Here is a 26,472-nt window from a genome sequence, read left to right as displayed (position 1 = left end):
GACGGAGACGCATCACGCAGATACCCCTAGGGGGGACAGTGCTGCGCTATACAAATACTGATTGATTGATTGATTGAGCAGTACATTGTAAGGGCCTGCACTGAGTCTGGTGCTGAGTGTGGCTCAGCCATTTATTTGCATTTTTGTGGTTTACTGTGTTAAAAATTTACTTTTAGCAAAGTTAAAGCACATTCAGAATACAGCAAGAAAAGTAAATGTTCACATTCAAAACGAAGCAGCACAGGAATAGGGTTCAGTTCATCATTTTTCCAAGTGTCAGCGTCTTTCTGTTCCGGTAGCAGTATTCTGTTGTTCTGGTGTATTACAACTCCGTTTTTATCAGGTATTCCAGTAGTTATTAACCGTGATATTTCCATATAGGTGATCATGCATTAACGTAAACCTGTGCCTGATTATGTACAGCACATTACCTTAAAAACGGATGTTAGAAAAGTCACAGTTGCATTTATGGGGCATCCCACATTCATTCTGCACTGCAGTGAAGACCCACTGTGTGAAAAGCCGGTTTCAAAGCCTGGTTAGGAGGAGCCGGAAAGCAAAATGGTTGAGTTACTGTAAAAACGTGTTGTTCATGATTGGGAGTCTGCAATGTATACAATATAGGCCATGCCGTCTCCAGGAGACCCGAGAGTTTCGGTGGATGGTGCTGTAGCCGGGTCTTCTTCAGGACTAGTAAGTAGAAGAGATGATTCTCATACAATATGGCCATGTCCTCTCCAGGAGACCCAAGAGTTTCGGTAGATGGTCCTGTAGCTGGGTCTTCTTCAGGAATAGAGGAGACGATTGTCTCATCCAAAGGGAGGGAAGTTCTTTATTCAGCCCTCAAGCCATCTGTTAGACCCTTGCTGAGCCAGCCTGCTGTCAGCCTTTAATTGTCTATCTTACTCTTGCGTTACTACCTGCACCCAATCTGAATTGCCTTTTACTGATAGTCAGGCATCTTCTCTCTGGAACAGTACAACTTATTGGCCGAACCACAATAGCTGCACAAGCCACTAATATATGGTGTATAGCTAATACACAAGCCCTCCTCTCTCGGTACGATAGGGCTCATTATGATCAATTAGAGACACTACTACAGCACCTTCCAGATCAATATAAAGATCAGGCAACTGACCTTATACACGAAGGCAAGTTAATTTCAAATGCCTCAATAAAATGTGCACTAGATGTCGCAGACACAGCATCTAGAGCTGTAAATACCAGTGTCGTACTTAGGAGACATGCGTGGCTATGCATTTCCGGGTTCAAACAGGAAGTGCAAACGACCATTTTGAACCAACCATTTAATCAGAACAAATTATTTGACCCAGAAATAGACGCAGCACTCGAAAAGATGAAGAAAGATACCGACACCGCCAAGTCTACTGGGGCTTTACAGTCCACACCAGCTAGAGGTTCCTTTTTGTTTCTCCTTCTACAGAGGAGCATCCAAACAAACTGGAGCAGACACTACATCTTTCAAATCTCACACACAAACATCCTCTAACAAGGGATATATTAGAGGAGGATACAAAGGCAATAATAACAAAGGAAGAGGTTGCTGTAACAACAGCAATCGATCCTCTTCCGCCACAAAACAGTGACTTCCCTCTGCTCCCCCAACAGCATTCCACTCCTGTAGGGGGTAGACGAAAAGACCGCACCAACCAAACAGGAGGAGGAATCGCCATCATCCATAAGAACACCAGCAAAATCACGACCAGCAGCGACGATAATCTTGCAACGGCCGAACATCTCCACTTCTAGGTCCACTCCGACCCCAGGGCCACACTTAGAGGCACCCTCATCTACAGACCACCAGGAACCCGCACTCAATTCAGCGATGACATCACTGACTTCGTCAGCCCACATGCCCTAGCCTCCGAGAACTACATTCTATTAGGCGACATCAACTTCCACCTTGAAAACAAACACAACAGCAACACCAACTCCCTTCTGGACAACCTGGCCAATCTCGGACTCAAACAACTTGTGGACACCCCCACCCATGTAGCCGGACACACGCTCGACCCTATCTTCTCCTCCAGCAAGCACATCTCCTTCGACCGCACCACAGCTCTCCATTGGACGGACCACAGCTGTGTTCACTTCAGCTACAAAACCACCTTGACCCACAACCGCCCACAACCTATTCCTCGAAGAAACTGGAACAAAATCACCTCCGAACAACTCCTCACTGCACTCAACCAAAACCCTCCCACCCTCTCATTGGACCCAAACCAAGCGGCCACCAACCTCAAACAATGGATCACCCACAGCGCTGACGAATTAGCACCCCTGAAAAAGGACCAGATCAATTCGGCCATCAAAAATGCCCCCTGGTTAAATGATGACCTTAAAATATCCAAGAAGCTATGCCGCACCCTAGAGAAAACTGGGAGAAAAAACCCAACCACCGACAACATGGCCACCCTCAAGGCGGCCACCCGCAAACGCCACCAACTGATTCGATCCACCAAGAAATCAGCTCTCAAGGATCGTCTCGACAACAACGCCCACAACAGCAAGGAACTTTTCAACATTGTCAAAGAATTCACCAACCCTGCCGCAGCATCTAATGACATCACTCCTTCCCAAGACCTCTGCGACGCGTTATCCTCCTTCTTCTACAACAAAATTGCCGACATTCACAACAGCTTCGAGAACTGTCCCGGCGAACAACCCTCCCCACCCCCTCAGATCCTACACCGCCAACTAACAACCTCTGCGCCTGGAACCCAATCCCCACCGAAGACACCATCCGCTTAATGAACTCAATCCACTCTGGCTCTCCAACCGATCCCTGCCCCCACCACATCTTCAACAAAGCTGACTCTGTCATCGCACCCCATCTCCGTGATGTCATCAACTGCTCGTTCAACTCTGCCACCTTCCCAGAAAGCTGGAAACATGCCGAATTCAGCACCCTCCTGAAGAAACCCACAGCAGACCCCTCTGAACTTAAAAACTACCGACCCATATCCCTCCTCCCCTTCCCCGCCAAAATCATCGAGAAAGCCGTCAACAGCCAGCTCGCCGCCTTCCTCGAATCCAACAACTCCCTCGACCCCTCACAGTCCGGCTTCCGAGCCAAACACAGCACCAAAACCGCCCTAATCGCAGCTACAGACGACATCCGAACGCTACTGGACATCGGAGAAACAGTGGCCCTAATCCTACTCGACCTCTCCGCTACCTTCGACACAGTTTGCCACAACACCCTTATACAACGCCTCAGCAACATCGGCATACAAGGAAAAGCCTTGGACTGGATCATCTCATTCCTCACCGGGAGAACTCAGAGTCCGACTTCCCCCATTCAACTCAGAGGCCACTGAAGTCATCTGCGGTGTACCACAAGGATCTTCACTCAGGTATGTTATGTTATGTTATGTTACCTGTTTTGTAAAGCGCAAACAGCTGCCCCAGCAACGGGGCGTCCCGGCGCTAGAACCGTAACACAATCAGCTGACAACGAAAGAGGGACCTACGCAGAGGGAAAGAGATGGGTTTTGATCGATCTGCGGAAAGCTAACAAATTATCCATGCATCGGATGTGGAGAGGGAGGGAGTTCCATAACTTGGCCCCCAGTAGTTTGAAAGAGCGCCCTCCGATGCGACAGAACTTTGTATGGGGTATCAAGGCTAGGTGTTGCCCCATAGACCGGAGATTCCGTTTGGGATTATAGGGGGTCAGCAATGAACGGAGGAGCTCTGGACCTTCGTTCTTCAGGATTTTAAAGGCAAATATGAGGGCCTTGAACTGGATGCGGGCTTCCATGGGCAGCCAATGTAGTCTGTAAATGGTCGCTCTCACTGAGCACCTTCTTGGAAGAGCTACTATAGCTCTTGCCGCCGAATTCTGGATTCGTTGGAATCTTTTTATCTCAGCTTTGTTTGCTCCTAGCAGCAGGACACTCGCGTAGTCCAGTCTGGACAAGATGGTAGATTGTACGATGAGTTGTCGTGTCTTGGAGTCGAAGTAGCCTAAGATGGGGTAGAGACTTCTCAGTAGGCCAATGCAAGTTGCGGCAACTTTTTTGGTGTGCGACTGGAAGCTAAGAGTCGAGTCCAGCCACACTCCTAGATTTTTTACTAAATTTTTTGGAGGGGGTGCTGGGCCCAGCGATTGGGGCCACCAGAGATCGTTCCAGTTGTTGCTGTTTTCCCCCATTATCAGCACCTCGGTTTTGCCACCGTTAAGTTGGAGGCAGTTTGCTGTCATCCATTTAGCGACAGCAGTCAGTCCATCCCTGAAATTGGTGGCATCAGGAGAGGGGGCCTCACTAAGGCTGATGACCAACTGAGTGTCGTCAGCGTACGACACCATTGTGAGGCCCCATGTCTTAGCAACCTCCGCCAAGGGTTGCATATATAGGTTAAACAGGGAGGGACTGAGAGCAGAGCCCTGTGGGACTCCTTGTCCTATATCTTGGGGTTGAGAGATAAACGGAGGGGCAGATACCCTGAATGATCTGTTGGTTAAAAATGATCGAAACCATTGAAGCGCCGAGTCTACGATCCCTATATTTTCAAGGCGTTTTAGTAGAATGGCATGGGAGACCGTATCAAAGGCCGCGCTGAGATCGAGCAGTATCAGCGCGGCACTTTTGCGGGTGTCCATAATTTCCTGTAAGCTTTCCGTGGAGGTGAGGAGCGCGGATTCCGTACTATGGCCCGGCCTGAACCCGTGCTGAGAGGGGTCCAGGATGTTATTTTTCGCCATATACTCACTGAGTATTTTATTCGCGTGCGCTTCCGCTAGTTTAGCGACCCATGGAAGCAGTGAGACAGGCCGGTAATTCTCCGGTTTAGAGGGGTCTAGGGAGGGTTTTTTATAATCGGAGTTACCCAAGCCTGTTTCCAGCAGGAGGGTACCGTGGCCGTAGCAAATGAGAGATTAAGGATTACGGTTAAGGATGGGAGGAAGAATTCCAAGGCTCCTAGAAAGTGAATTGGTCTCATCGGGTCTGTGGGTGCACCCGATTTCACCTTCCGACAGAGTTTGGTGAGTTCTTCACTGGAGATAGCGGGTAGGCATGTGAGCCTGACGTCTCCGAAGGTGGCGTTGGGAGGGCTGATGTCCTCTGGACTGTCCTTGGTGAAGGTGTTGTATATTTTCTTCACTTTATCCGTGAAGAAGGTAGCTAGGTCTTCACATTGCTGCGTGGAGGTGATGTGAGCAGCCGGCTTACCCCCGTTTTGTAATTTTTGCACGATTTGGAAAATAGTTTTCGTGGGGTTTGAGCTAGCTTTTATTTCAGTAGCGTAGAAGGCAGCACGGGCTGCCCGAATTGCCTTGTGGTATGATTTCAGAGTAGCCAAGTATACGATTTTGTCCTCCTGCTTATATTCCTTCCTCCATTGCCGTTCCGCTTTTTTGCAGGCTTTCCTCATTGTTTTGAGGTTCTCGTCATACCAGGGGTTGGAAGGAGTATTTCGCCCTTTAGTCCACTTGGCTGGTATAATAGCGTCCAGTCCCTTGGTGATCCAGTCCTGGAAAGACGCATACGATTTTTCTATGTCGTTTATGTTCTCCAGGGTAGGTCGCCCTAGGCTGGCCGCAAGGTCACATTGTTGGAGTTTGTGCCAAGGTCGCTTTAGACAGGAGGTGGGTGATTTTTTTACAGGAGGGGAGTTATTCGGAATAGAGAAGGTTACTAGCGAGTGATCAGTCCAGGCCATGGGTTTAGGGTCGTCAGCTCTGGCCTCGGGAATGTTAGTGAATACCGGATCAAGCAAGTGTCCCGCTACATGTGTGGGGGATTGGACGAGCTGGGTTAGTTGCAAGGCAGCTAGGTCCGCTACAAAGTTGCTAATTTTAGCATCCGACAAAATGTCTAAGTGGAGATTGAGATCTCCTAGAATCGTGAAGTTAGCCGAGCCAGTGATCAAGGCATGCGTTACTTCAATGAGCTCTTCCGTGAAATTAGTAGAGGGCCCCGGGGGTCTATAGATAAAAAGGCCCGAGAAAGTGCAATGGTGGCTCGTGGAAATTTTGAAGCGGGCGCATTCGCAGTCCGCAATACTTTCATTTTGAAAGGAGCAGGTAAAGGGGGATCTATAGATGGCTGCAATGCCACCTCCTCTTGAGTCTCTATTGATGCAAGTCATAGAGAACCCGTCCGGTATTGCTAGATTGGGGATGCTAGTGAGGTCGTCTTTAAGCCATGTTTCACTTAGAAACATTATATCTGGGTTCTCGTCCATTAGGAGCGTTCTTACCTCCGCATGGTGTTTAACCAGAGATCTGACGTTCAACTGCATGATGGTGAGTGACGTTTCGTTCCTTTTATTCTCTTTATGGCCTATAAGGCGTGGTTCCGGTATGGCCAGATTACAGCGCTTGCAGTAAAGGGCGGTTCGACCAATGCAACCTTCTATATTGTTGCATCTAGGGCCGGTGTTGAGCGACCACAGTATGTTACTGTCATAAACGAATTTTTGGGCAGGGGGTCTGGCGAGAGGCGAGGACTTGGCGAGGACGGGCGAAGATTGGCTTGCCTTGGGCGCGCCTTCGGCGCGCTGACGGCGCGCCCGCTGCGCCCGTCCGCTGCGCGTCCGGTGATTGCACATTCTTAAAAGATGGAGAGGGGGCGAGTGGGCGTGGCCTAGAGGTAGGCGTGGCCTCTACTCCTCGCCGTCAATGGCGGCAAATCATTTGTTTTGTTGGGGATCGTTGCAGCGAAGGAGTCGCTGTTTAAGCGTATCTCTAGCCCGCTATGGAGGTGGCAGACGGGTGAGTGCGCGTTTTAAAAACAGATATAATTCAGTAAGTGACACAAGAAAAATGCAAATTTTAAAAAGTCCGTCGTCTCCCGGCTTCCGCCTCAGGAGATTGCAGGGTTCCCACCCTCTTCAACGTTTACATGAGTCCTCTCGCCTCCATCGCGCGTCAACGCAACCTTAACATCATCTCTTACGCCGACGACACCCAGTTGATCCTTTCCCTCACCAAAGACCCCAACACCGCCAAAACCAATCTTCACGAAGGCATGAAAGAAGTAGCCGAATGGATGAAACCTAGCCGCCTAAAACTCAACTCAGACAAAACAGAGGTGCTCATCCTAGGAACCTCCCCCTCGGCCTGGGACGACTCTTGGTGGCCTTCTGCCCTGGGCACCGCTCCCACACCCACAGACCACGCACGCAACCTGGGATTCATCCTAGACTCCTCTCTCTCGATGTCCAGACAAGTCAACGCAGTCTCATCCTCCTGCTTCAACGTACTTCGTACTCTCAAAAAGATCTTCCGCTGTATTCCCATCGAAACAAGAAAGACTGTAACCCACGCAATGGTCACTAGCCGACTGGATTATGGTAACACACTATACGCCGGAATCACAGTAAAATTACAGAAAAAACTCCAACGCATCAGCGAGACTCATATTGGACATCCCTCGCCAAGATCACATCACCGGACACCTAAAAGACCTCCACTGGCTTCCCGTCAACAAGAGAATTACATTCTGCCTTCTCACCCACGTACACAAGGCCCTCTACAAACTTGGACCCAAATGCCTCATCACTCGACTGTCCTTCTAGACACCCACCCGCCAACTTTGATCGGCCAATCAAGCCCTCGCCACAGTCCCGCGCATCCGAAAATCCACCATGGGTGGCAGGTCCTTCTCCTTCCTGGCTGCCAAGACCTGGAACTCACTCCCCACTCACCTCCGCCTCACTCAAAACCACATCCACTTCAGAAAAGAACTCAAAACCTGGCTTTTCGACAAACATTGATTTCCCCCCCCCTTTCCCCAAGCGCCTTGAGACCCTCTGGGTGAGTGGTGCGCTATATAAATCCCTGAACTTGAACTTGAACTAACACAGTTCCTGCCTGTCTGGAACTCCATTACAACAGACAAGTGGGTAAGACAGATTATCCAGCATGGCTACTGCCTAGAACTTACAGCAACCCCTCCAACCATACCTCCCAGGCAGCGTCCAATGTGTACAGACCACCTGACTCTGCTCAAACAAGAAGTTCTGTCACTTCTACAAAAGGATGCTATTCAAATAGTTCCCTTAGAAGAACAGGGAACAGGGGTTTACTCGCTGTATTTTCTAATTCCCAAGAAGGACGGGACACTGAGACCAATTCTCGACCTCAGGCCCCTCAATCATTACATACAATCAGATCATTTTCATATCACTCTACAACAAGTACTCCCACTACTACAACAAGGCGATTTCCTTTCGACACTAGACCTAAAGGACGCCTACTTTCACATTCCTATACATCCTGCTCACAGGAAGTATCTAAGGTTTGTAATACAAGGACAACACTATCACTTCAAAGTCCTTCCTTTTGGCGTAACAACAGCACCACGCGTGTTCACAAAGTGCTTAGCAGTGGTAGCAGCACATCATAGAAGACAGCAGATACATGTCTTTCCTTACCTAGACGATTGGCTCATAAAAGCCAAGTCATTCAATCAATGTGTTCAACACACACATCAAACAATTCAAAGGTTGCACAACTTGGGGTCCACGATCAACTACACCAAGTCGCACCTGCAACCCTCTCACATACATCAGTATCTAGGGGCTACAATAGCTCTAGAGTATCCCAGTCCAGCCAGGATACAGAGCATTCAAGCCTTAGTCTCCACTTTTCAACACCAACAGTCTCTGCAAGCCAGAGTGTTCATGAGATTGCAAATGCGTCCATTACAAGGGTGCCTAGCACAACAGTGGAACCAGGCTCAAGGTCAACTAACAGACCTGGTGTTGGTGGACAGCTGCACGCATCGCTCTCTGCAGTGGTGGAACACCAAAAACTTCACAAAGGGGCGGCTGTTCCTCGAGCCTGTTCCGCAAGTAGTGCTCACAACAGATGCATCCCTCACAGGATGGGGAGCCCACCTCCTACATCATACAACTCAAGGTCAATGGAACAATCAACAAAAGAGGTTCCATATCAATCATCTAGAGCTGCTAGCAATATTCTTAGCACTCAAAACTTTTCAAGTACAAGTACAAAACAAGCATTGGCATAGCCAATAGGTCTCGCTTTTGGGACCTTATAAGTATTTAGTTATACTGCACAATATCCTTGGTGCAACAACCAACTGTTGCATGGCTAAACACTTATAAGGTCTTAAAAGCGAGACCAGTTGGCTATGCCAAGGCTTGTTTTTAGTGACTATCGAGGCAAGGAAGGGCTGCTGTGATGAAAGTGTGTTGAATTCTCTTCAAAATTCAAAAAAGTGTATTCCTTTAACAAAGAGGCCGTGACACTAATAGATACAGCATAGCACTGCATTCTTAAAAAGTAGTCTGACAATTGTGGGAGATTCTATTAAGTTTTTCTTCAAGTTTACCAACTTAATCATTCATGAAATTGCACCATAACTCGCAGCTAGAAAGAAGCCCAACCAAAGGTCACATGACTGGTTTAGTTAATACCAAGTACAAATACAGTCGCATATAAGTGCTAAAATACTTCTGTAACCAAATTAAACATAGTCGTGAAGCAGCAGCAAAGTTGACTTATTTATTTTAAAATACAGAAGTAAGCGGTTCAGAGTTGGTGCCAAAGTTTCAAATACATCAAGTAGGATGTAATTCCGTCCTCAGCCCAGACTTCTAATTAGCATCTATCACGCTGACAACTGGCAAAGTCTAAGGTTCCAAAACGTAAGCGAATCACATAAAAATGGCGTTCATTGCAACTCTCCAGGTATAAAAGTAGATTATTTGACAGAGTTGCACTTTTATCGCACTTTAAAAGCTGCTTTCATGAGTTCATGAGTGCAATCCATCAATGTCGCCATGATTAATATTTCATGACAGCCGCTGAGCGTAAGTCCTCTGCAGAACAAGCAGGCCAAGGGTTGCCACTTTGATCGTTGCAGCAGGTGCATCAGCCAACTCAGAGGCATGACTGGCATTCGAGCCTCTGCCCTGCAGACTCCATGTCGTCAGAAGGTGATTACTCTGATGCATTGGCTACCCGGGGCCCAGACCCTGCACACATATCTGTGCAGTAGTGACACTGACCCGCCAACTATCTTATTGGAATCAAATCTGTCTTCAGGGTTTACAGTAAGGCCGCCGCCCACACACCCTGCACAGCTGCACAGATCTTATTAGCGTGCATACGCACACGCACACAACGTAACATATATCACTGATTACCATATCATTTTAACAAACTAAATTATATGACGACATGCCATATAGCTTGGCATTCTACCACAATATGGAACCGAACAGTGGTACTTAAAATAGTTCACCACACTATACAACACCACACTATATCATTCCATAGTCCACGCCATGCTATACAATCCCAACATGGTCACCATACAGTAGCACAGCATACCACAGCACAACTGCTTACAATTTAGTATGCCATATTTTGCTATATATCACAGTAGGCTCCCAACAAATATTACCATACTATCGCATCACTTTACTATGCATGCGGTGCCATACAATAAACCTCAAATGCATGTACACAGTAGGTCTTATGCCATACTGTGCCAAAGCATACCAGGCCACGCTATGCCATACTAAACGCAGAGTGGCCACTTGTTCCCCAATACTCACATGTACTGTGATCCTTGCTACGCCGCTCCTGGCCTTTGACGGGCCCCTGCAGCAGGCTTTTAAGGTTCACCATTCCAGCCCGGGCACCGCTGCCAGCGGAGGACTGGCATGCAGCTGGCCCTGCATCCTTTCGCTAGCACCCAGCTGGACGCCTGGCCTGGCCATGTCGTCGTGTCTGCCGCTCCCTTCGGAGTCCCTCGACTGCTCCTGAAGGGATGTCCAAGCACGAGTGGGTGCCAGTCGCAGAGCAGGCACCGGCCAGTTCCAACAAGGGTAGTAAGCACACACCGGCCCCTGGTTATATTCACTCTTAAACCGGTTTTACGTGCAAGACAAGAGAAGAATCAGTGCAAAATGTACACTAGTAAATGTGGGTCAGTCACGTGGTTAGGTTGTTAGTACCATCACTCAGACAGGGCCTGGGTTTGCCATTTAACCAGAAGGTTATTGACTTGAGGAAGTCACTCTATCTCCCTGTGCCTCGATTCCTTTCTCCTCGCCAACTGGGCACATTCACCAATATGCAAAATGTTGTCGACAAGCGCCACGTGAAGACACTGTACCTCGTGTCCAGCCTTGGTCTGTAGGACGGAAACCATGCCAGGAGTTTTTCAAATGTTCAAGATAACCACAGGCTGTGTATGGGATTCTTATTAGAGGGCGTGTGCGTGGATTTATCGCTTGGCATTCTGTATTTCTGTCACTCCTCCTTGTACCCAGGTATTCTGCCCCTGGTGTGCACACACCAGCTCAGTGCACACAGACACTGACATAAGAGTATATGATTAAATATTGTACGGAGTACGCCATGAGAGCGTATATGAGTAGGGCTGTGTAAAGCAGACTGCAGGCATAAAAAATCAATGTGAAAAACTGACAAAAGTATCAGAACAACAGTCATGTACTGCAGATAACTCTCTGGGGTTGCCGGTCATGGAGAGCTCACACAATATCAGCTTAAAACGCTTCAAGGCACTCAAATGCCACTTATAATTCATATTTCTTTTGCAGCTAGAAGGAACAAAAACACCGACATTATAGAAAAGAAGAAAATAAAAGACAGAGAAAAAAACGAACTACAGCATGGTATGCTTTGCACACAAATACCATCTTTACTACCGATTCTACATACTAGAAAGTATTCTGCGCATTCAGCATGTCACGCCTGTCAGAATAAATGACAACGTGACGTGCGTGACACCTTGAAACATCCAGCTCCCCAAACGGCACGGATTTCAGAAGAAGGCATTCTGCAAAGGTGCTGACTATAAAATAACATTACTATTAATGATACCAAAAAAATGACGCAATTCAGCCCCAAAGCCCAGCACACCTTACCGAGGTACTTGATGGCGAAGCCCTTGGGGGGCCAAAGCGCCCTGCGCACCCAGCCCTCCCGCAGCGCCCCCAGGTGCTCTTCTTTGCCCTGGATGAGCAGGACGTGCTCGTCGATCCAGCCCAGGAAGAAGGTCTCGGCGATGGCCTCGGTCACGCGCCGGTTCCAGAAGTGCTGTATGATCTCCGCCTTGAAGTTGGCGAAGACCTCGTAGCCCAGGCGGTGCTCCTGCAGCCGCTCGTCCACCACCAGCATGTGGCCGCGGAGCTCGTCCGGGTGGCTCAGCACCACGGCGAGGGAGTGCGGTGCGATCTGTACAAGTTTATCCATTTGCTGGGGCATCACCTCGAACCAAACAACATAACAAGGCACTTAATTCACTGTTTGTCTCCGATCTATAACTAAGGTTTAAATCTACCTTTTGGAGATTAACTGCTCATCATGATGGTGTTTATGTCGTTGCAAACATAAATAAAAACCAGCACCGCCTCTCCCCTACCTACTCCACCGCCGAGGAACGCGCAGGGATGCCTGCAAAAATGCGAAAGAAAAAAAAATTGCCCGGAAACGCGATAATTAATCCCACCCCTCCCGAACTGGTGACCTGGCTCAGGGTTGCCATGGCGATATTTCAGAGAATACGCTTGCGACACTGTAAGTCATGTCACCGAGTCCTCAAAAGGCGGGATCACAGCCGGACAAATCATCCAAACAGGGGCATTGTCCAATGGCAGGCCTCCGTTTTGCGAGGCCGGCCAATGGCAGAAGGGGCGTGGTTTCATGCCCCTTCTTGTTTACAAGAACTCTTGCCTGCAGCAGCGCATGCGCCGCAACGCAGGCTTCGACCTAACAAGGCTGTCTTAATCTGGACGGACAATATGACAGCCATTTACTATATACAAAAACAGGGGGGGACACACTCTCTGCAACTGTCCCAGCTCGCAGAGAACATTTGGAGATGGGCCATTCCTCAAAATATACATCTGTTAGCAGAACACCTTCCAGGAGTTCACAATCTGATAGCGGATCTGTTAAGTCAGCAGTCACAGCAGATTCACGAATGGGAACTACATCATCCACAAGTTCTTCAGCCATTCTTCCAGAGGTGGGGCCATCCACACATAGATCTCTTTGCCACCCACGAAAATGCAAAATGCCCAGCCTTCGCCACCAGGTTTCCACACCCATTGTCCAAGGGCAATGCGATATGGATACACTGGTCAGGCAGATTTGCGTACGCTTTTCCACCTCTCCCACTGATTCCATTAGTAGTGCGCAAGCTCAGACAACAGTCTCAAATTGATCCTGGTAGCTCCACATGGGCACGCCAACCGTGGTTCACCACACTACTAGATCTCTCTCTGGTTCCACATCAAAAGTTACAGCTCACACCCTCCCTGTTAACACAGAACCATGGAGAAATCGGACACCCAGATCCAAACCAACTGAATCTGGCGATCTGGCTCCTGAAGTCTTGGAGTTTGGTTATCTAAACCTACCACCAGACTGTATGAACATCATTAAAGAGGCTAGAAGACCTACTACCAGAGCGTGTTATGCCGCTAAATGGAAAAGATTTGCAATATATCGCAAAAATAATCAAATTGATCCCCTGGATGCTTCCATCCAAAATACCATTTGTTACCTTTTACATCTACAAACGTCTAATTTGGCATATTCTTCCATACGCCTACACTGTGCAGCCTATTTACAAAACAGACAACATCTGTCTCTCTTCAGAGTACCTGCTATCAAAGCATTTATGGAAGGATTAAAACGAATAATCCCACCCAGGTTGCCGCCTTCTCCTGTGTGGAACCTGAACATTGTCCTTACAAGGCTCATGGGGCCCCCTTTCGAGCCTCTACATAAATGTGAACTGCAATTCCTAACATGGAAAACAGCTTTCCTTGTTGCTATTACTTCTCTTAGAAGAGTAAGTGAGATACAAGCTTTCACTATACAAGAACCATTTTTTCAAATACATCCTAACAAAATGGTTCTTAGATCTAATCCAAAATTCTTCCAAAGGTCATCACTCCTTTTCACTTAAATCAACCTGAAGAGTTACCTGTGTTTTTCCAAACCCCAGACTCTGTAGCAGAAAGAGCTTTACACACACTAGACGTTAAAAGAGCTATTATATACTATATAGATAGAACTAAATTTCTTCGAAAAACAAAACAACTGTTTGTATCTTTCTCTCCTCCACACAAAGGCAACCCCAACTCTAAAGGGGGGGTGGCAAGATGGATTGTAAAGTGTATACAAATATGCTATATAAAAGCTAAACGTACATTAACAGTTCCACCTAGAGCGCACTCCACTCGCAAACTAGGAGCCTCTATAGCTTTCTTAGGAAACATACCCCTAGAGGAAATATGCAAGGCAGCAACATGGTCTACACCACACACCTTCACTAAACACTATTGTGTTGATGTGCAAGCCAAGCATAAAGCTGCAGTAGGCCAAGCTGTCCTTAAAACACTATTTCAGTATGCTGCAACAGATACAAGCGACCACCGCTAGGGGAGACACTGCTGCACAATCAATGCTAAGTGTATAATCTGCAGCTCATATGCCTCCAACGGAAAATGCTACTTACCAGTATGCATCTGTTCTTGGCATGTAGAGCTACAGAGTTGTACACGCCCTCCCGCCTCCCCGGCACTTGTATCCGTTCCAGTACTCATCTTACTTAGATGCACACGCATGGACATCCTTTTCTCTTTACTTCTACTAACTCCATCATTTCCCATCATGGCGAAAAACAATCTAAGGATGGAGCCGATGCCCATGCGCAGTATTGTCCAAGGGAGGAGTCACCTATCTCGTGACCACAAAGACTTCTTCCAAGAAGACAACAACCTGCAATCACCCGAGCCCAACACCAGGTGGCGATCTAATGCTAAGTGTACGACTCTGCAGCTCCACATGCCAAGAACAGATGCATACTGGTAAGTAGCATTTTCCTTTCTAATGCCTCCTTAGTGCCATGCTGCTGTTCTTGGTATACTTCGCCTACACTTTAGAGCTGCAGGTTACTTACATCTTATTTGCTTCCTTTTAACAGGTCCTGCGATTGCCACCTCTGTCTTTTCATTAAGAGCCACAGAAAATGAAGCTCGCTACCCAGTGGGTGATGCAGGCTCCGAGAGAAGATGCAGTGAAATGGATTCCGCAGGTGGGTGAAAGGCGCAGTGATCTCACAAGGAAGGACATGTTCTCCTCGCAGACACATTTATTTACCTTCATTCCCAAATACTGAGCCAACAGACGCAAGCCCCGACACAAACAGCCTTCACATCAGCCTGTCAACATCATGGCTCTGAGGCCCTACATCCTGGCCACGCCACTACTCTGTCTCTTTCTCTGTGCTAGCCCCTCACTTTGAGCTGAGTTTCTGTCCTCTGCTGTACCCGCGTACTCCCTGCGTGCTCCCTAGCTGCACCCTTCAGTACCCACGTACTCCCTACATACTCCCTGGCTGGTAGCTGCATCCTGTCCTTTCATTTGCTGGCGGCCTCTGATGTTCTCTGTGTAGCAGATATTGGATGGAGGCTGCAGCTTCCCAAGGTGTATGTGTTCATGAAGAAGCGAGCCATCCTCACACCCCAGATATTTCCATAAAAAGGAAGAAACCAGAGGAGGTGAACTGACTGTTAAGATCAACTAGATACACAAGATCAGAAGGTTCGAGCAAAGGAGTATCCTGCCTTAAGAGAAGTGGGCTGAGCACATTGTTGCATGGAAACTCCTAAAATGTAAGACCGAGAACAACAAAGGTTCAGGGCCCGCCCTCTGAGAGCGAGTGCAGTTAGGGCAAGGGAAGGTGTCACAAGGGTAACTGGAGATAGGCTACCATGCAACGTATCTGGTTAGAGAAAAGACTGCATCTGTAAGTTGAAGGCTTGATGGGGGTGCAGCAGGATGGACGATTCTATCGAAGTATTAGGGACAAAGCAGTGGATTAAACCTTTCTTATTATGAAGGATGCGGATGCAGTGTCAAGATGGGCGTCCTTTGAATTTTTTAAAGGTTAAAATACTATTTGTTGAAGATATTAAGACATCCTTACCGTGGGAAACGGACTGAACAAGATGTAGATGGCACTGAAGGATGGTTTTCAACTGTTTTATGCTGACTTTTTTTTAATCGCTTTAAATAGTGCAGTTGGTTTTAATTTTCCATTTGATATGCCGCCAACTAAGTAAGCATTCTAGTTATGACCATTTCCACACCCCAGCTTCAAAGTGTCATTCTGTCTGATCTGTCATTTAGCACATGTTGTTCAGATTTTATAATTCAGTGATCAGAAATAAAAGTAAATTGATGTGGCCTCCTGCATCAAGCAGCTACTGGAACATATGTTATCATTTTAGGAACAGACCACCCGGCACTTCCTATTTCTATATCTGATACTAGCAGGTTCTTTTTCATCCCTACAATCGCCCTTTTTGCGGGTTTCCTTAATTTCTTTTCCTCCATTCTTTTCTCTTTTCTGCCATTGTTTCTGCAGCTCTAGGAATGCCTCTGCTGCAAGTATTTCCACGTTCGAAGAAACCACCTTGCAAATTAATTGGCAATGTTCCAACTTTAGAGACATCATGAATTATGTGTTTGGAACTGGCTCACATATTGAATGAACATGAAATGTTTTTAGGCCCCTTTTTGTTTGAATGTTTTTACACTAACCTTTGCCTTGCAGAGAACTTTCTGCACTTATCACGGAGCACCTCAGCAGAAAGCATTGTATAATTTATTGATGCAAAGTGTTCATAAACTAATATCCTACAGAAGCACTTCATATGAGACGACATTTTGAGCCCAGGTTCTTAGGACACAGGGTAATCCGTTATAGATAGTGGCCTGTGTACACAGGGATCACACAGTGACATTTCTGTTCATGCAGGACACAAGAACGCTGGAGAAGTGACGTCACCAACCAGCATTAAAGATGAAGCCGAGGCTCGCCATACAAGCTGTCTGGACACTCGGGGCTCGGGCTGCTCCACAGGTAAGAAGGCATGTTACTTTTGAATGATGTGATCTCTCTTCCCTCTCCTACCAGACATTCTTCTGCCTTCCCTGGCCGTCACCCTACCTCCCTGCAGTCAGGTCCCTGGCCTGGCTCCAACATGTTGGGGCTGACATCGGAGTTGGCACCAATGGATCCTCCAGTTTGTGTGAGGCTGCTGGATCCTCTGCGTCACAGGTATCCACTGGTACCGCGTCATCGTGCAGCTGTAAATCTGCCAGATGGATAACGTGACGTGGTAGTTCCACCAAGGTCTTCCTCAGCAGCGGAGAGTCTCCAGAGAGTAAGTGCCTCTTCTGCACAAATCGCAGATCGTCTGGTATCAGTCGCATCTACATTAGGCTTTTTGAGTCCGATTCACGCATCGCTTGGACTCCACTGTGCAGACACTCAAGTTCACAAGTGTAAATCCCCTTTGTGTTAACGTAACTGTGAGTCTCCATCTGTTCCTTGCCTTGCTGTCATGCTATGATGGAGCAAGTTTGCATCCATTGTTGTGTTGAAGAAGTTGTAGGACAGGACTGTGTGCCTGAGATGGCAAACGTGCAGGATTGTAGGTGTTCACTTACCATGGGCCATCCCCACTGTGGATACGGTGCATGTGCACCGTCTGGAAGTAGGGTGGGGGTTGAGAGGGCACAGCCAGAACCCTGGCAAGGCTGTGTGGGAACGGGTGTTGTCACTGGAGTATCCATTGGAGAAAAACATTATTATATAACCTATAAAGGTACGCATTCTACATTTACTCATGTTTGTACACGTGACTGTCATGGAAATCACAAAAGAATTCCAGAACTGCAGCCGATACATTGTCACAGTTTCCCCCGAGCACTCTTGAATTCACTGAACAACATAATCAGATGTTTGCTCCTGAATTCTACAGGAACATTTAGGTTGAAGCTTTTGTGTTTTTCTTTAATGGGCTGATCTAAAAACGATTCTTAGGACCGGATTTAGAGTTTGCGGACATCGGACTCTGTTGCAAACGAGGCAGACACCCACCCTGAGCGCCCAACTGAGGGTCCGTCCACTCTGTTGTGAGTCTGGCGCCCGTCATGTTCCCATCAGAACTGCTCCCGTTGGCTCTGCCATCAGCAGTCTGACACCAATGGCCCTCAGCAAAATGATCTCCACATTCTGGGAGAAAACCTCTGTTGTGTCTGGGTCAAATGTTTTGTTATTGAAAAACAAACTCCCACTTTGGAAGTTTGTTTTTTGAAAAACAAAAAAGTTTGATAAGTGGCCACCAGAAACATGAGGCTGTTGCCCAAACTTTAGTGCCTTCAGAAGCGCCCCGTGGCCGTGGCTGCTGTGAACGCGCAGAGATCTTTGCAGTGCCTGGGGAGGCCTCTTAGTGGTGGGTGGGAGCCAGGGTGCCCAGCCAGGGTGGCACATAGGTAAGGGTCCCAGACTATGTAGAATTTATGCGCACAAAAAATTCACAAACTTTAGATACATATTACTCGTACCCTGATTTTAAGAGGGATGTTGTTTATTCACATCCTTTTTAATCATACATCTTATGTATAATGCATAATCAACATTTACATTTGTGGCCATAGAGTAGGAAAAAGGAGGGTGGGGAAGGAAGGTTTCGTGAAGGTGAAGGTAGTGAGTGAACAGTTATAGAAGTTGCATGTGATAGAACAACATTCAATTGGTTTGAATCACATGGGTGGTACAGTCAGTCACCACATACAATGATGAACATCCGTTCAATCCTATCCCATGTATTTTGTAACACAGTATTAATACATTGTTGAAAAATGGGTAGGTCACATGTAAGACAGTCAACGTTTCGACCCCTGTTGTGTGTAGGTTGGTTGCACCTTACAGTGGGATCTTCATCAGGACGTGATTTGAGGAGGGGCACCTGAAGTTAAAAACGGGAAATTAGGTAAGTGGACCATGAATTAGCTAACTTGCAAAAGACAACATCTAATATGTTGTATTTACCAAAAATGGTTGGAAGGTAAGGATATTTCTCGAAAGGGCCGGCAGGCTCCTTTTGGGGGTGAGCGTGGGGTAGTACCTATAAATGGGAAAGGTTGGCATACTAATTATCAAAAGGTCCCACTAAGGGTAGGATACACAAATGAACCATGTTTATCATGGATCCCAAATGGGAAACAATTAACAAAAACACACACATACTGAGGCATAACATTAGAACCAATGTGCTGATATTTACATGTTGAAACAAAAAAAAAAAGTTATGCATCGCATATATCCAACTAATAATGTGTCGCATATATCCAGCTGCATTTGGGCAATTAAAGTCTTGATGGACACAGTAGTAAACCCATCCGGGTTATACAACCTTAACATTTGCAAAATTATTATGAGGTGTACCCATCCGGGTTAAAAATTTTCGTGCATCGGTGAATCCCTGAGAAACTCATGGGTTCATCACAAGCTAAGTGCCTTATAATTGAAGTATTTATTCTGGACATCGTCTACACCCTTGAATGTAAAAGCGACTAGACCATAGTCACAAAAAACTTCAATTGGTAAAGTATACCCAACCGGGTCAGACACATTCAAGTTATAAGACGTTTTAAGTATACCAAGGAGGGATAGACAACGTCGAGCTTCGTGGAGTGGTTAAAAACGTACTGAAATATCAATGGAGTTCACTAAAATGCACAAACAACTATGAGGGGTTGATAGATGGGATAGACAACGTCTAGCATGGTAGAGTGGTTAAAACGCGCTGAAACATCTATGGAGTTCACTACAGTGCACAACAACTTGGAGGGGTTGATAAATACCGATACACGGCCCGTCAGTGGCAGTGTCCACAGGATAAAGCGTGGTGATCCCCAAGAAAACAGCAATTCATGTATCAATCTAAAAATAAATAGAGATACTCAGGGCCTTGTTGACTTGGTATTAAAGGCTAACCGCTAAATGTGATGTGTTTTATCTAGGAACGCGATTCAATATTGTGACTTTATGCCCCTATACGGCTATAATCAATAATATCCCTATAATGGCATAATAATCAGATCCATATTTCAGTAAATCGCCCTTGCAGTCCAAGGCTCGGCAAAAGCTACTTCCTTGGATTCCTAGAGATCACACCGTGTTCTTTCGACACACCAAACCTCCAGCAACCTGGGAAAGCCCCGCTTGCGTTGTTTTGATTTGTAATAGAACTCCTGCGAGCACTGTAAGAACGGCCAGTTCTTAATGACATCTTTATTGACGTCTTATGTCCAAACCTTACGTCAAACTCGGCACCTTTCAGGTATAAATATACCAACGTTGCCTTAAGCAAACACCCGGTGGTGATTCTAGAGCCCAGCAAAAGCGAGAAGCCCACGGACGCTGCCCCTCCTCTTTGACGCGCTGAGAAAGACGCTGTCTTTTCTCCTGCCGAGAAAATCCGGCTCCGACGTTTCCAGCCTACCCTTGCGGGTGGCTGGGATATAGGGTCCTGAGAGGGAGATACCAGACCTCCTACATTCTATTCCTAAGGTACAGTGCTGACTAAACCCTTAGAGATAATTCTTGAACAGATCCTTGGCAACAAACCTACTTAACTTAAACTGCTACTTACTTACTCCTTCCCACGTATTAGGCTTAGGTCAGGTACACCGGGGTAGGCGTATTTTAGAAGCACCAGTTGAGCACGTTAGCCTATGTATATATGTATATATGTTTTATACATTTTAAAGTGTCTTATGGTTAAGAAACCATATCAATGCTTTTACAGTATTATTTCATAATACTCCTTTTACTGTACGTACTTTACTTTACATTAAGTATTGCAATTGTGGCAATTCATTTCTCTTGCATGAGAAGGAAGACTGCTCAATAAATTATACCTTTTATTGAAAACGCCCGTCTCTCTATTCTCTACACCCTGGTGAAATTAAATGTGCACAACTGACTGAGTGAAATAGCTGTCTATTGTTTCACACGACTCTAGAGATTGACTCTTATTCTGAGGGAGCAAAGTTGTCATGTTTATGCGGTTGTCGGAAGCTGAATCCTTCTTGTCTGAGCCAGGGAAGCTGATCACTTCCTATTCAGTCAAGAAAGTTTCCAGTGACCTCTGAGCTAGCTGGCGCAAACCTAAATTAAGTCTTAGCGTAGTCAGTAGAGACCTAGAAGACCTCAGTCCCTACGTCTAAACTGCTGTTTATGTTATTCCAATGCGCAGGGCCTATTGGGAAAATAGGAACTACACTACAAATGTGAGAAAACTCTCACGGGCGTGCTTACCACGGAGACTGTTAACTCATCCCAGCGGCTCGATCAGGGGAACAGCCGCTGCCCGGCGTGGTCGCGTTTTTGTTACCGGCGCGCGCGCGCATGCAGCAGCTGGATGCTGGTGCTGCGCGGCCAGTGAAAAAAGACTAATGTAACGAGTCACGTTGGTGATGTGATTTGGAAAAAAGGCTGATAACCGTATAAAATGTCTACTAGATGTAGAGAAAAGTACATTGATTGATGCAGATAATTAAATGAACCAACAATTGTTGTAAAGGCTGACACGGTGACCAATAAACATTTTCACAACTCTGGCATTAACGTAAGATTAACCATTACAAATCTTCTGTGTGTTGGTCTGTGCCTTGATCGGTGGGGAAAATTGAAAACATTGAAACAGTACATAAAAACCAGTACATACAAACCAGTGTCAGTGTTCAACGTAAACAGGCTAATTGCGCGTAGCTTGCGTCCTGCTGTTAAGACAGCTAAGGATAGTATCAAGCAACGCCATCCATTTGCTCTCCCTGAGGTTGAGAATACCCAATACATTGCCTCCTCTTGGGCCTAGGGTAACCTTTTCAAGGACCAGGGTGGCAGCGGGAACACCTCTGTCACTGTGAGCCCAGCCAGGGCGGCAGAGGCACACCTCTGTCATTGATGAAGAGAGGGCCACCTCTCAAAGTATATGTCAGGCCTTCTTGTAAATTGTGTGCTAAAGAAGAATAATGTAAGCGCATATTCCAAGGAAATGAGTAGATCCACGTAAAGCCAGATCATCCTGTCCTGTAAGCACACTTTTATTTAATTGTGACCCATTGTGATTCTTCACCAGGTTTACCTTTCCGTCTGTCCGAACCTGAAGTGCGGGTTATGAGTCACAACAATGACGGAGGCGAGGGGAGCACTGCCGTCAACTCAGGTAATTAATGATTTTCCACCTGCCTCACAGCGCTGGTGTTCATTCCAGGAAGACGCATCCAAACCACTCCGCTAAACTGGAAATGCAAGTAATCGGTAAATTGTTCCTTTCTGTTGGTTTTCCTACAAGGTGTAGATTCATCCTTTCACCGTACATCCCTTTCCTGTTCTAACTTTAATTTGGTATCCAAGGCATTGGCCCACCAGCCCAGCTGCCTCCTTCCCACTGCATCCCCCTGCCCATGTTACTTGTACCCCTCCCCCTCTTTATCCTTCCTTCTCCTTTACCTTGTTTTGGGGGAAGAAAGCCTCCAAACCCCTTCTTTACCCATTTTGAAAATCATATTATTTTCCCACTCCCTCCTGATCCTCTATTTTTCCTCCTTTTTTTGTTTATTTCCCATCTGTAATCTTACTTTTTATCTTAACCCTTGCCTGCTTTTTATTTAGCATTAAAACGATGGCTCTTAAATAATAAACTGTTCAGTGGTTGAAATACATGTAATAATTAAAATCTCAGACTTTGCACCTGCAAAACAATGAGTTGCGATATGCAACGTGTACCTTGCAACCCGTTGTAATTGGGTAGTAGAGGGGGGTATTAAAGGTGCACCCCCTCCTAGTCAGTCCAAATCATTGATAAGATACTGACTTGTCAAAGGCAGCTGTTGGCTCTCCATGCCAGCCAGTCAGCCTCCACTTTCTGGATGCCGGCCAGTAGCCCCTGGACCGCGGCAGGCTCCCCGGTATCATTCACTGAACATCAACATTTGTATCTGAAAGAAACACATAGTGATAGATTCCTTACCTTGGAACAACCCTAGGAGGGGTAGGGGAGGACTGGGAGGGGTCTGAGGACCCTCTCGCAGCTGCTTGCGAGTCTGAACAGGACTGGGCAGAGGAGTCGGGGGACGCCAGTGGTTTCACCAGACCTTGGCATGCCGTCTCCTCCTACCGTGGCTACGGAGGAGGGCGCCCGAGGCCCTACACCTTGTGCTCCCTACTCCTACTGTGGCCGTCTGGACTAACCTCTGACAGAAGTGCTTCAGTCAGCAGCTACTTCTGCAAAACCGCTGCTTCCCTTCAACTAGGCACTTTCTGAGGTTCTGTTCTTGAGGGCACTTGGTCCAGGTCCAGCACAGGGGCTCCTGTGATCGGAACGTGGCTCAACGCCATCGCCCAGCTCCGGGTGACCCCATTTTCCTCTCCCCATACCGGAGAGCTTGGTTGTCCAAGCCTCTGCTTCCCCAACTGCCTTCCCTTCCGCACCTCCGGATAGGGAATCCAAGAAACTGGATCATTTCGGAAAGAAGCAAATTTCTTCCACCAGTTCTGTGCTGCGGTCCGTGAACACCGCATGCCTCTTGGGCTGTTACTCCCACTCTCTGTGGGATACAGTGGCACAAGTGCTGCCTCAGTGTCCGGAGGAGGCCCGGACAGCTCTCTCCCAGGCTGTTGCAGAGGAGAGAGACGCAGCAAAGTACATGATTCATTGTGACCTAGACACCGCCGACTCACTGGGCAGATCGATGACAACGATGGTGGCGGTTCAACGCCATGCCTGTTTGAGGACAACTGGATTCTCGGGGGATGTCCAAAACACACTTATGGACATGCCCGTTGATGGCCATCGCCTATTCGGCGACAAAGCAGTCGGAGCCTTTAAGGAATCACAGGCTATGGCCAAGTCCTTGGAACTTTCCGCAGTCCGCCCTCCTCCGCCTGCTGCTTTTTGCTGCTTTCGTGGCAATGGAAGGGGCGCCCGCAGCGTTCGCAACAGAGCCACAAGCCTGCGCAGCAACCATCCCAGCTCGGACACGGGTTCTGCTGTGGCGGACCAAGGGGCCAGCGGGCGGGTCAGTACACCTCCACCTCCATTCCGGCCACCACTGCCTCCAAACCTTCCTAGTAAGAGCTTTCAGGCTTATCAGACGCCAGTGGGCAGCAGGCTTCGCTATCACCTCCCCCACTGGCTCACTATCACATCGGACAGGTGGGTTTTAGAAATAGTCTGAAGGGGCTACTCCCTCCCCTTCGAGACTACCCCTCCAGCCATGCCACCTCAATACCACCGCATGTCGGGGGATCACTTGGTGCTTCTTCAGCAGAAGGTTGCGGCCCTCTTGGCCAAGGGGGCCATCGAGCGCGTTCTGTCGCCAGAAGTAGGAAGTGGTTGCTATTCCCACTACTTTCTGGTGCCAAAGAAGGACACGTGCCTGCGTCCTATCTTAGATCTGTAGAACGTCAATCGCTTCCTCTGCAAAGAGAAGTTCAAGATGCTCACTTTGGCTTAGGTCTTGTCTGCTCTCGATCCACAAGGCTGAATGGTAGCGCTGGACTTGCAGGATGCTTACTTCCACATCCCAGTCCGGCAAGCCCACCGGCATTACCTGTGGTTCAAGGTAGGTCACAAGCATTTTCAGTTCACTGTGCTCCCTTTTGGATTACCAGCGCCCCTCGGGTGTTCTCGAAAGTGATGGCGGTGGTCGCAGCTCATCTGCACAGATCAGGGGTTTGTCTTCCCCTATCTCCACGAGTGGCTGTTGAAGGCGGGCTCGCCCCAGGCAGCTGTCTCCCACCTCCAGACTACGGCCGACCTTCTGCATTTGCTGGGGTTCTCCATCAATGTGCCAAAGTCGCACCTGATTACCTCTTCGAAGCTCCTCTTCATCGGAGCGGTTCTGGACACGGCCCAGTTTCTGGTCTATCCTCCCAAACAGCGTGTCCGGGATATTCGGGCTCTGATTCCAATCTTTCAGCTGTTATCCGGCGTTTTGGTCAGACTGACCCGGAGGATGCTGGGCCTCATGGCCCCCTGCATCCTGCTGATCAATCATGCCAGATGGCATATGCGGGCTCTGCGGTGGGACCTGATGTTCCAGTGGGTTCCAGTGGCCTGTCCGATCATGTCCAGATCTCGGAGGATGCTGCACAACAGTTGCAGTGGTGGCTCATGGACCGGCATTGGGTCGACGCAGATCCCTCTCCCAACCCCAACTGGAGTTCACAGTAGTGACGTACGTGTCACACCTGGGATGGGGCGGCCACATGGGAAAGGCGGAGATCAGAGGCCTCTGGTCTCTGGCGGAGTCCAGGCTCCATATCAACCTTCTGGAGTTTCAGGCGATCCGACTTGCACTGAAAGCATTCCTTCTCTCTTTTCAGGGGAGAGTGGTGCAGGTGTTCACCGACAACACCACCGCCATCTGGTACTCCAACAAGCAAGGCAGGGTGGGGTCGTGGACGCTATGACAGGAGGCTCTGCGCCTCTGGACATTGCTGGAACATCAGGGCATTTTCCTGGTGGTTCAACACCTGGCAGGTTCTCTGAACGCCAGGGCGGCCAAACTCAGCCACGGTTCCATGATGGATCTCAAATGGCGTCTTCACTTGGACGTGGCGCATGGCCTCTTTCAGCAGTGGGGAGAGCCTTGGTTAGATCGATTTTCCACCAAAGAGAACGCGCAATGTCATTAGTTCTGCGCGTTGCAGTTTCCCAGGCAGCACTAGCTCAGCGACGCTTTTCGTCGCAAGTGGAGTTGCGGTCTGTCGTACGCCTTTCCGCCTATACCACTTCTACCCAGAGTGCTGAAGATCAGGCGAGACCAGGCCCAAGTCATTCTTGTGGCTCCAGACTGGGCTCGAAGAGTTTGGTATCCCGAGCTACTCAATATGAGCATCGATCCTCCCTTCAGACTGCCTCTTCAGGAGGATCTTCTGTCGCAGCAGCAGGAGACTGTCCTCCACCCTAACCTGTTCAGCATCCACCTCATTGCGTGGAGATTGAGCGCGGCAGTTGATTCCTTTCGACTTGCCTCCTAAAGTTTGTGATGTCATTCTGGCAGCCAATCGTCCCTCCACTATGGTGGCAGGTGGAACAAATTCATTGCATGGTTCCCCTTTCTGCCCCTCTTTCTGAGGTCCTTTTGTTCCTTCTATCTTTAGCCCGGCAGGGTTCTGCTCTGGGCACTATCAGAGGTTATCTTTCTGCCATTTCGGCCATTCTCAGGCTTCCTGATCAGCCCTCTCTTTTCAAGTCCCCTGTTGTAAACAGATTTCTCAAAGGCATTACACACCTTTTCCCTCCTATTCCGTTTGTGATGCCGCAGTGGAACTTGAACCTGGTTCTTACTTATCTCATGTGTGCTCCTTTCGAGCCCCTTCACAACTGTCCTCTTCATCCCTTGACCCTGAAGACTGCTTTCCTGGTTGCCATCACCTCCGCTAGGCGAGTGAGTGAGCTCCAGGATGTTCCTTGTAAGCCTCCTTTTCTGTCGGTCCATCCAGTCAAGGTTGTGCCCAAGCCTCATCCGTCCTTTTTGCCAAAAGTTGTTACGCCCTTTCACATTGGGCAAACTTTTACCTCGCCCACCTTCTTTCCGCCTCTGCATCCTTTCAG

At 47.9% G+C, this 26,472-nt stretch overlaps 1 protein-coding gene across 1 annotated transcript in view; it reads left to right on the top strand.

Annotated features, from left to right (window-relative positions):
- LOC147729423 (uncharacterized) overlaps window positions 1–26,472 on the top strand; it is a 104,315-nt gene that overhangs the window by 15,519 nt on the left and 62,324 nt on the right. Inside the window, exons 3-5 of the mRNA XM_086959766.1 lie at window positions 14,970–15,080; window positions 16,809–16,913; window positions 21,988–22,074. Coding sequence (XP_086815892.1) covers window positions 14,970–15,080; window positions 16,809–16,913; window positions 21,988–22,074 — 303 coding nt within the window. The remainder of the gene's footprint in view (window positions 1–14,969; window positions 15,081–16,808; window positions 16,914–21,987; window positions 22,075–26,472) is intronic.

The sequence above is a fragment of the Lissotriton vulgaris genome, chromosome 2_2, assembly GCF_964263255.1.
Source record: "Lissotriton vulgaris chromosome 2_2, aLisVul1.2, whole genome shotgun sequence".
NCBI lineage: Eukaryota > Metazoa > Chordata > Amphibia > Caudata > Salamandridae > Lissotriton > Lissotriton vulgaris.
The sequence above is the reverse complement of the archived record's forward strand: the minus strand, read 5'-3'. Positions and strand labels throughout refer to the sequence as shown.